Source organism: Diabrotica virgifera, chromosome 2 (assembly GCF_917563875.1).
Source record: "Diabrotica virgifera virgifera chromosome 2, PGI_DIABVI_V3a".
Lineage (NCBI taxonomy): Eukaryota > Metazoa > Arthropoda > Insecta > Coleoptera > Chrysomelidae > Diabrotica > Diabrotica virgifera.
Window position 1 is genome coordinate 198,696,549 of NC_065444.1, and position 12,307 is coordinate 198,708,855.

Genomic DNA, 12,307 nt, shown 5'->3' on the forward strand with positions numbered 1-12,307 from the left:
ATACAATGAACTTCCATCAAATGACAGTCGGATCCATCACTTACTTATACTTTTTATGTCTTTTAGAAAGCTAAAAATGGGCCAACGCCAAAAGTGGCTGAGATTGACTGCGAAAGTGGGGCTTTCATAGGATTCAATTCTGATAGCTCGGACTCCGACGACGGCGTCCTTTTGCAGGGAGCTCTTCTAGACGGCTTTTCCAACTGGTTGGACCGATTATTCGAAGGCACTACCCAGCGTTTTCACGTTAACTATTGGCCAGAATTTCCTATTAAATAAATTTAAATATAGCTTAAATATCATCTGGTTCATCATTTTAAGGGGACACTGTATGAAGCTTAGAAGAGCCGCATTCAGAGAATGTCCTATACAAGTGTATTTGTTATAATACACAGCTAATACAGCTTGAAAAGAAACATGTCGGTATGTTTTTATTAAAGATTGAGGTTAGGAAATGTTGGTATGTGGATTTTGTTGGAAAGATTTTTTGGTATTAGGTCTTTAATTGTTGAATATATATTTTTATCCTGTTGGTATTATTTTCGAACAGGACAGTGTCCTAGAAGCTTTTTAAGAAAATTATTGGTTACAAGAAGTACAGTTTGGTTTCTAAAATATTTTACAAACTGACATTTATTTTAGAAAACAATCATACGTCTTCGTGAAGCTCATTTATTGTTAAATTTCACAGAGATTCAGGATATGGTATAGGTACATCTTGAAATAGATGTGCAAGTACAGGTAAGAACCGGCTGTACATTTCGATTAACATGACCAATTTTTTCTTTTTAGGAATAGGTTGTAATTTTAATTGTACTTTAGAATAAATTGTTTCCAATTTGATACACCAATTGTTATTTATGCAGTATAGTTTGCTATATATTCATTTTGATCTGTTAAATTGTATATAATTGTACTAGGATAACATCTTGGCAGTGAAGACACTTCCTTTTTTACTTCATTGTACCTGTTAGTATTTTTATTGATGTTTTGTAGTAAAAAAATTGTTACTCTAAATTAAAGCACAGTACTAAAATTTTTTTGTTAGACATAACAGTATTTCTCAAGAACCAATTATTCACGTTAAGCGTCAATCATTTAACGATAGACATTGGATTTATAAATTAGGAATGCGATTCTTACTTTATTATCACATATTGCTATCGTAAGCATGCTATGCTTGAAAAAGATCATTGTTCCATTTGGTTTCGTTTTAACATTGAACTTTATGAAGTATGTTCCGTGGTGGTGAGTTGCGTGTAATAACCTTATTATCCACGGAAACAATTAAATGAAATTAAAATAAATGTAAAAACAACAAACTGTCAATAATATATTTATTTCAATCGGCAAAACGAAAGTTAAATTGTCTCGAAAGAGGGTTTGTTATTTTAGCGAGGGTGTGACCGCACGGGGTGCCCGCTGTGACTCTACTGAACTAGACCAGAAACACTAATCTGTCATTATGTGGTTCTACCATATAGCCAGACAGGTGACAATTTATTAGATCTGGTGTTTTAAAAACTGCAAAGGCATTTTACCTGAATAGGGATATATTTCGTTTCTTAAAACTTAACAGGCACTTCTATGCATATGGTTTGTATATTAGGAACAAAACACATGTGAATTTTAAATGACTCATATTATTTCGTTTAGAAAGGAAAGTTAATATTTAAAATGAGCAATTAAAAAAATAGTAAAATAGTAATTGAAGCGTATCGCCACAAGTATAACAGTAGTCAAATAAAATGTTAATGGCATTTCACGAAATGAAAAATTCAATAGCTGCGTCTCTGATTGTTTGTACATTGTTCTTCTTTAAGTGCCGTCTCCCAATCGGAGCTTGGATATCAACATCAATATATTTAAAAAAATAAAATAAAAATTCCATTTTTATTCAGTTGCAATGCGAAGGCAAAACAATCTTATTTTTCACTTAAAATATGGAGAGCAGTGCAGCCCTCTGAATCGACGATTTTCGTCTCTTGTTGGAGTCTCATCGGAGAGAACATAGAAACTCTCGGTGTTGGTCACTTAGAGTAATGAAGAGTTTGTATGTCAACACAAAAAACCAGGTCAGGACAAGTAACAATCTCAGGCTAAACAAAAAAGAAATACCGAAAAAAACCAAAAATATACCAAAAACCGTATATATGCCAATTACAATATATGGGGCAGAAAACTGGGTACTTAATGACAGACAAAGAAAAAGATTACAAGCTACAGAAATGAGATACTTAAGAAAAGTGGTGGGAGCAAGAAGATTAGAAAAAAGAAGAAACGAAGATATAAGACATGAATTACAGATAAAATCTCTCAACGAAAAAATTGAAGAAAAGAAGTTGAAATGGGCAGGACACATGATAAGAAAGAGTGGTGACAGACAAGTGAAAATGACATGGGAGGCCACAACAGTGGGTAAAAGCACGAGAGGCAGACCAAGGAAAAGCTGGAACACTAGTGTAAACGAAATACTTAAGAAAAGAGGAACATCGTGGTAAGAAGCAAAAGTTTTAGCAGCAGATAGGAAGAAGTGGCGTAAATTTGCAGAGGGTATCATATAAAGGAGGAATCCTCGACACCTAAAATGGTAAAAGAGGCAATCGATTATGTATGTATGTATGTGTAGAATTGTATGGCTCACTATACTCATCATTATCATTCAATCTTCGCTTGCCCACGGCTATACATAAATCTTCCTCATAATTTTCCATCTGTTTCGATTTTATGCCTCTTGCATCAAATTCCTATAACACCGTTTTAGATCGTCAGTGCGACGAGTTGGTGGGCGACCTCTGTTTCGGTAGGCATCGTCTCTTGATCTCCATTCCAATATCCGTTTTGTCCATCTCTTATCTGTCATTCGAGCTTCTTGACCTATCCAGTTCCACTTCAGTGCTGCTATTCTTTATACAGCATAACAGCATCAGCCATTCCTGATCTTCGTCGTAGTTGACGGTTTGGGATCTTTTCTCGCAGTGAAACGCCCAAAATCCCAACATAGTACGCTTCATCACCCTTTCAGCTACACGAATCTTTTGCAGTGTTCTCCTTGTCATGGTCAACGTTTCCGCTCCATCAGTCAACACTGGCAAAACACACTAATTATATTTTTTATTATAATTATATATATTATTATTATATTAATTATATAATTATATTATATAATTTTTCTTTTAAGACATATTTGTATATCGGACGGTTTGAAAATGTGGTTTAACTTGCCGAAGGCTGCCCAAGTCAGTCACGACGGAAAAGCTCAACGGTTTGGTTATCTTTTCCTATGCAGATCTCGTGATCTAGGTGTTTATACGCCATTACCTGGTATATGGATCTTGTTACAACGCATATATCGCCGGTACCTATGATTAATGTGATTCCTAATACATTTCCAGTGAAAATAATAACTCTTTGATAAGTATTGGCGATTACAATTTTTTTATATGCGTGTCCGCACAGATTATAACTCCCAAAATATTTATAATGAAAAGATTTAGTTCATAATAGATGCCGACGAAAACAATTATTTCCCTTTCTGTTTCTGTTTCTGCCGACGAAAACAATTATTTCTGAGAACTTTTTACTAATTATAATTTTCGTGGACCCACAAACAGAAATTATGTTTTTTGCCGATACTCCTCAAAAAATAAATTTTTTTGCTTACATTTTATTAGGGATTATAATTTTCACAATCATATAAACAAAAATAATATTTTTCGTGGCGTTCATAAAAAGTTCTACTATTAACGGCATTTTTCGGAGTTATACTTTTCGTAGGCAGCGGCGATATATTCGCTGACTATCAGATTTGTCATCATCTAGGTTTTAGATATATGTATTTTCAATCCCCCCTTCTAGTGAGGAAAGGTGGAGCTGATAAAAGTTCTTTACCCTTTTCATCATCATCATCATTCTCTTTGCCTTATCCCTATGCGGGGTCGGCTTCCCTAATTGCATTTCTCCAAACAATTCTATCTTGTGCCTTATCCCTATGCGGGGTCGGCTTCCCTAATTGCATTTCTCCATACAATTCTATCTTGAGTCATATCAATATTAATCCCCTTTACCAACATGTCCTGCCTAATCGTCTCCCCCCACGTCTTCTTTGGTCTTCATCTCGTACTCCTTCCAGGAATCTGCACTTCAGCAATTCTTCGTATTGGGTGATTAGCGTCTTGACGTTGAACATGACCAAACCATCTCAACCTATGCTCTCTCATTTTGGCATCAATTGGTGCCACACCTAGACTTCCCCTAATATACTCATTTTTATTTAAGTTAATTCAAGTTCTTTACCCTTTTATGAGCCATTAAATATATCCTATCAGCAAACGTCAGGTAAGCTAAGTTTTTCTCTGTTTGTGTTTATGCCCTTGTCGCTTAGTTTTGGCCATTTATATAAATATATATTCCAAAAGTCTAGTAAACAGTTTTGATGCTTTGGTGTCCCCTGGCCTACTCCACGTTGTATCGGAAACCTGAGTTTGAAAATCACCCACTCTAACACTCACTGTTGCGTTTTAGTATATGTGTATAATTATATTTATATACCGATAGTCAATTCGGCATTCCAATCAAGGCTTCCAATAGTCTTTTTTGATTTATAGTGTCAAATGCCTTTTCATAATCCATAAATATTAAAGCTAGTGGTTTATTATATTGCATGGCGGGCTATAGAATGCGAGGTATTCGAAGTTATTCGAAGAGACGACAGTAAACATTATAAATCGCCATTGCATTTTTCGCTGTTAGTATATCTACCTACAGTTGAGTCCGGGAATCTTTATCCATGCGTCGTCATTTAAAGCATACGAAATAAGTCGATGATAAGTCGGAAATTGAAATTTACTAAACGAGACAGCAAGTGACAGTAAGTGACTTGCTGTTGCGTTTAGTAAATTTCAATTTCCGACTTATCATCGACTTATTTCGTATGCTTTAAATGATGACGCACGCGTAAAGATTCCCGGACTCAACTGTATGTGAGCACAAGTGTATATTTCTCATTGAGATAGAAATCATAATAATAACAGTCTCCCGTTTTATGCCGCTAACGCGGCTTTGGGATTATAGCAAGGTAGTCTGCTATATATAGGGCCTACGGTATACAAGGAAGGTAACAGGACCAGTGCTACGCTTCAACAGCCTATTATTACCCCTGGTTTTACCCAAGTTACTCATTTTATTCAGACTGAGTCGACCTGGGGCCTATAGACATTTAAAAATGTGTAGATGTTCCCGCCATCGCTGGGTTTCGAACCCTGGCCTACCTGCGTAGAAGTCAGGCATCCTACCGCCTGAGCTATCCGGGCCCTGTTGAGAAATCATAATACCCAGGTGAAATGGAAGACCTCTTTGACTAGCCTCACGTAGCAGTGGAATGAATTAAAACGAATTTTAGTATTTAGTCGTGTCGTTTTACGTAATTTATATTATTATCAAGGAGTTTAAGCTTGCACGACCATTGTTTTCTAATAATACATTGTTTTCATGGTTTATAGAGCATATTCTGTAGTTATTTTTCCCAATATTTTGTCGGCGATTGCTGCATAAATCATCAACGTATCATTATTTTAAATTTTTATACAAAATAACATAAATATTATTAATAAGTTAATATGAACCCCTTCGTTCATTCATATTAAGTTAATATGAATGAAGTCAAGATGAAACCCTACTGATTGGATCTTATAAAAACAATAAGACTATGTCAGACAGAAAAATTTAAGTACTTTATTATAATTATCAACTAGTTACTTTAAAAATATAGGAAAATGAATAGAATGATATCGGAGTGGACCTTCTTACACCTTTATATACCCTTAACCGTATTAGGCTTGTATCAAAATTTTTATGCGCATAATATCGTTCTTGTTAAAACAAATAGGCCTGGATCCTGCGTACCAAAAAAAGGTTATTAATAGCAAGCTGAAAATTTGTTAATAGCTTAACGGTGTCTAGTCGGACAAACTTTGATGTATGGGAACACTGGAACAGGGGAAGTTTTAATTGTGGGACGTGATTTTAGTTGTGGAACATATCCTGACAAGTTTATGATTGTAAAAACTAGCAGGTTAGAGTCTGACGTTTGAAACCTGTAACCTGTTCCTCAATTAAAACTTCCCCTGTTACACTGTTCCCGTACATCAAAGTTTGTCCGACTGGACACCGTTAAGCTATTAACAAATTTTCAGCTTGCTATTAATAAACTTTTTTTGGTACGCGGGATCCAGGCCTAAAACTTTTATTCACTGATAACTCTTGAAAGTATGAACTGAAGTATTCAATTTTTCTAGTCAAATAGTAGGTTTAATCAAATTGAATAGTGATAGGTATTTATAAATGACAAAAACTTTTAGATAAGTATAATAATCATTTTTAATAAGGACACTTTTATTTTCATCCAAATGGAATGTTGAGAAAAAAATTAAAAATATATACTGGGTGTTTCCATAAATATAAAATTTAAACTAAAGTACTTTTTCATAATAAATAGAAGAGGTGTACAGATTATCAGGCAGAGTTAAAAGTCTGGAAATAAAAACCTTGCTATTCTTTGATCGGTTGTAGAGTATTTTTCGTTCCAAAAGATTTATTGTCCAAAAGTTGCAAAAAATTTAATAGAGAAATCTTGTTGCATGTTGATATTGTTCAATAAAAAATATATTTGTTTCTTTGACATTGAAAGTATGACTAAAATAAATCAGCTTTTCATAACATTTTTAAATGCAGGTCTAATAAAGCCTTGAACATTTAATTTGTGTGTTAATAATAATTTGATTTAACAAACTGCTCCAAAATGATGTACATATTACTAAAGAAATTTTAAAAATCTCTACAGTTTTTTTTATAACTTACCTCAAGGAACTCGATTCCTGATGAATTTTACTTTTAGAACCTGAAATATTTTCCTCTGAACCACCTTTCTCATGTTTTGTAGGTTTATCACTTCGTATACAGTGATGAGCGCGCTAATAACCGACAAAATAACGCAAAAGATGAAAAAAAAAACATAAGGCGTTGTGAAATAAAAAGAGATGAAACTAGGAGAGGTCCAGAAATTGAAATCAGGAGAGGAGTTAGGCAGGGATGTATTATGTCTCCATTACTTTTTGATGTATATAGTGAAGCCATTTTTGAAGAAGCATTACTATCTCAAATATATAGTCCGTCTAGAAAGTATCCGGAATTTTATATTTTTCCTAATTTTAATAGATTTCCTTTTTGAAACATTTTAAGACAAAAGTAATGCATTAGGTAGGTTGTGCCGATAGTAGGTTATGGACAAAATCGCATGACAACACCATCTGTCAAATATTGTTGTTTGTAAACAGACTTAAGATTGTGAAATAATGTCGCAAGTAGAAAAAAGAAAAGTGGTGGAATATTTGTATAGAAAGGGTGTCCGAAACGTTAAAAAATTAGTGCAGTTGACTGAACTCGGAAAAAGTGCAGTGTATGAGACAATAAAGAGGATAAAAAATAAAAATGGCATAGATATGAGATATAGACCAGTTTCGGGTAGACCGCGTAAGATTCGCGGAAACAATTTAAATGCTTTAGGGGCTTTAGGACGACAAAATCCGTGCCTAGGGTTTCGAAAATTAGCGAACAAATTTGGAAATCAACGAAGAATAAAAGTGTGCCCAGAAACTGTCCGCATGTCACTGAAAAAGCAAGGCTACATATCAAGGAATCCAAAAAAAATCTCTACAATGACACCTCTGCAAAGGCAACGAAGAATAGATTTTTGTCAACGTTTTCGAGAAGATAATTTTAATAATGTCTTTATATCTGATGAAAGTTGTTTCCAGCTTGGTGCAAATCATCTAAAAGTCTTATCAAGAGAAAATGTTACCGTTCAAATTTCCTAATTTCCCACTAAAATAATGGTTTGGGGAGCACTATCTCAGCGTGGTGCTACACCTCTCTGTATAGTTAATGGTACTGTTGATAGTGCGAAATATTGTGACATCCTAAATTATTTTCTTCTTGACACGGCTCATGTTTTATATCTAGAGGGGTGGCATTTTTAGCAAGATAATGCAAGATGGCATACTTCTGCTTATACTCAAGCTTGGATGCAAGAACACGAATTGGCAACAATTTCGTGGCCAGCAGCATCTCCAGATCTTAGCCCCATTGAAAACATAAGGGGACTGATGAAGATTGAAGTGGAACGAGCGGCGCCACGACATAAAGAAGGTTTGATTTGGTCAGTTTTACAGGCCTGGAACACCATTGCCCAAAATGATGGCATTGACCTAGTTTCGGGTGTACCTGGACGTTTAGTTAAGTGTTTAAATTTAAATGGAGGTTGTATAAGTAAATGAGATGAATTATTTGTTGAAATTTTATATTTCAAGTGATAGAAATAAATACCGTAAAATTATAATTCCGCTTTCTTTTTTCCGGATACTTTCTAGACGGACTATACATATAATAGGATAGGAACATATAAATTTATGTTACATTACATAGTTTCCCTCATACTATAGTCATACTCCTCCGATACTTACATGTATCGGAGGAGTATGACAACACATCACAGACGTCTAAAGGTGGGAAACTATGTAATGTAATATAATTTTATAGGTTTCTATCGGTATTTTACACTTTTACTAGTTTCATCTCTTATTATTTCACAACGTGTTTGTTTTTCATCTTTTGCGTTATGTTGCCGGTTATTAGCGCGCTCATCACTTTATAAAACTCTATAGTTTCAGAACCTTGCTAATTCTAATACTGGTTGGTCTACTACTGGAAATTATTCACAACGTTGTTTTTTCTACTTGTATGTTGTACTATGGAACATTATCTTATTTCTAATAATCATTATGGTAATTATCCGACTTCGATTTGGATCTGAATTTCAATTTTCTCTTATTTTAATCTACCCTTTAGAATCTACTCTACAAACAATGGAATAATAAACAAGTTTGTAGATTGTGATTATTGTGAGGGAGCTGCCTAGTGGCAGTTCTCTGGTATTCATTTAATTCGATCATCTGGCCAGTTTTACTTCAGTCTTCTTTCTATTATTTGTTGATTGGATAGTCTCCCTTCAAGTTGGTTGGTATGGTCTTTTATCCAGATATTGTGCTTTATAGCTCTTGACTGAATGATATCTTGAATTGAATTTTGAGATCTTCACGTATGGTTTGATTTGACACGTAACTTACTGCATTGATGATAGAGCACTGTGTTGTAGACAGGAACAGCATGCACAGGATCATTGTGGACAGCAATTATTGCTGTATCATCTCCAAATGTATCGTTACCTTTTGGTAGGTCCGCTGTGTAGATAAGGTATAGAACGGGCCCTAGCAAACTTCCTTGTGGTACTTCTGAGTTGATGAGCTTATAGTTGCTTAGTTCATTGCCCATTTTTATTTGAAATTAACTATCTTGCAGGTGAGGTTTTAAGAGTAGATGCACTGCTCTGTTGTGGAAAGGTTTTTTCTAAACCCAAATTAGTCATTGGTAACTAGTTGATTGACATCCTTTAATTTTTTTGAGTAGTAAAACTTTTGACATTTTTTATCACTTGCATTCCTTCAGATGGCTTTATCACGTTCATAACCTTACCGAACTAATATGTGTGCTTTTTGAATCGAAACTATATGCGATTTGGTTTTTCTTGAATATTAGGATTACCCCCTAGGGGGGTAATCTTGGCCGTGGAATATTATTAAAATCCAAAATAAATTTGATATTTAAGGCTATACATTTCAAAACTGTTATGAAACCGAATAATATTTGTTTCACTTTACATTGAAACACCCAATATACAAAATCTGGCACTTTAAAATATATCTAATGACTTTCGGTTAATTAACGTATCTTCTTTTGTTTTTTATTTATAACTATTGTAGCTGCCCACACGATTTTTGTAGGTAGTAACGATTTATAACAATCTGTAGGTTTTCCATAAAAATCACCGTAGAAAGAGAATAGTGTAGCTAAATAGCTCCAGTGAAACAAACTTTTATAATTAATTGTTTTTTAATTTATTTCCATTCATTTGTTATTTATTGTATAAACATATTCTGTGAATCTGCTGCAGATTTGTAATATATAATTTTTTGAAACGTGTTTTATTTTCTATATTCGCGGTATGATCTGTATTTTACATACAACAACATAGCCGTTGTACAACAACATTAGAATAATAAAATGGAATAACAAAGAGAAATAAATCACATATTATGCAGCGACAGAAACGTAATAGATACAGTAGTGGTAAACACGATAAATACAGGTACAGTCGGAAAAATGAAAGAATACCCATGAACGATCACATCAATCACATATTTTGTATTTGCTCTTTTTTTTCGTAAATAACAAACTAGAGAGATAGATTATTAATAATCTGAATATGTGATTGATGTCATGGTATACAGCTTTTCATTCACAGTCATTTGTTTCGAGCTTCTATCATATGTCGTATAATCCGTGTATATTAATATTATACACAGATTATACAACTTATGACAGAAGCTCGAAACAAATGACAATCGATGAAAAACCCTATTCTTTCATTTTTCCGACTGTAGGTATCATAGAATGCTAAGGACACGAATAAGAATTAACACCAAAACAGAAAGAAAGAAACTTATAAATGCCAGGTTCAGCCAGGCATAAATGCCAGGAGAAAATAGTTCAGTAGAACGTATCTACTGAACTAATAGACAAACATTCAAACCTTGAAATCCGAAATAAAAATTGAAAGAATACTATAGTATCAGTAGCAAAAGAATCGATGCATAGTAAAACAGAGCAAGTAAAAACTCGGCAATAAGGAAACACTTAATAAAATAGAAATATTTAAGGAAAAGTCTAGAGAGGGCATAAAGAAGTACAAAATAACACAGTTAAATGAAACACTACAAGCATACGAGATTGGAAGAAGAAAACAAGCCAAGAAAAAATCTAATCACAAAACTAATTAATAATGAAAACGAGGAAATTATCGAAATTCAAAAAATAACCCAGTGTGTATTTGGATTCCGAGCAGTTAACACGTAGTCCAGGGTAATAAGGTTTTTTCCATGAGACTTTAACAGCCAGGGCACTGAAGCGTTTTTTCGACAGGTAATACGTATAAGAGCAAATAGGGCTTTTCATTCACAGTCATTTGTTTCGAGCTTCTGTCATGTGTCACATAATATTAATAGATCTACGTCATACGTTATTGGTATATAACAATGGTACAAACCAGAGACGTATGACGTAGATATATTAATATTATGTGACACATGACAGAAGCTCGAAACAAATGACAATCGATGAAAAACTCTATTGTAACTATTTCCTGAGTAGGATCTGGCGGCCATTTATATTTATAAACAATTAAGTGTCAAAAAATGACATTTTTCACTTTTTTTTAATCAATGGAAAACGGGGAAACTTATGTTTTTTTTAGTACAAATATCTTCGAGATTATGGAAAAAGCTTTAAAATGATATATTACAAAGTTTGATATACTCATTTATTGTTAATATAATTGCGAAAAAAGGTCGGAATTGCAAAAAAAATTATTTTCGCAATAACTTGCAAAAATTAGTGTACAGCTCTGAAATTTTTGTCAAATAAGGTTTCTTTGGTGCTTAATATGTGATAAAAATTTCAAAGCGATTCATTCAATTGTTTAAATTGTATTCAAATTCAAAAATGAATAACCATTTTCTTAGTCTTTTGTCTCATTAACTTAGTCTTTTGTATTCAAATTGTTTATCCCAGAGAGCATTTTTTTGCAATAACATAAGTCAGAAAAAAAATGACGTTAGAACCATTCCACAGGTGTCAAATGAAAGAGCATGAGCTATATTTTCAACTTGGTTTAAAAAAAGTGAATAAAAGAATGCATTTATTAGTGATAAATAATTATGCAAAAGTATCGTAATTCTTTCCTTATAAACTTTTTATTTTGTTATGTAAAAAATTATATATATTTATTACAATTGTTTATCAATCATGATATAAATAACATTACTCGGTAGTTGTACACTTACATTGTTACACAAACAGGGTAAAAAATTTAATTTTTTTGGAAAAAGTTTATAAAGAAAAATTGACGATACTTTTGCATAATTATTTATTACTAATAACTGCATTTTTATTAACTTTTTTAAACCATGTTGAAAATGTAGCTCATGCTCTTTCGTTTGACACCTGTGGAATGGTCCTAACGTCATTTTTTTCTGACTTATGTTATTGCAAAAAAATGTTCTCCGGAATAAACAATTTGAATAAAATTTAAACAACTGAATTAATCGCTTTGAAATTTTTATAACATATTAAGCAC

The 12,307-nt window shown here is 33.3% G+C and overlaps 1 protein-coding gene across 1 annotated transcript in view; it reads left to right on the forward strand.

The window, feature by feature from the left end:
- The window catches only part of LOC114328116 (dnaJ homolog subfamily C member 16), a 99,163-nt gene extending 89,068 nt beyond the window's left edge, over positions 1-10,095 (forward strand). Inside the window, exon 11 of the mRNA XM_050644137.1 lies at positions 67-10,095. Within this exon, the coding sequence (XP_050500094.1) occupies positions 67-279 (213 nt within the window). The 3' untranslated portion in view covers positions 280-10,095. The remainder of the gene's footprint in view (positions 1-66) is intronic.
- The last annotated feature ends 2,212 nt before the right edge of the window (positions 10,096-12,307 follow it).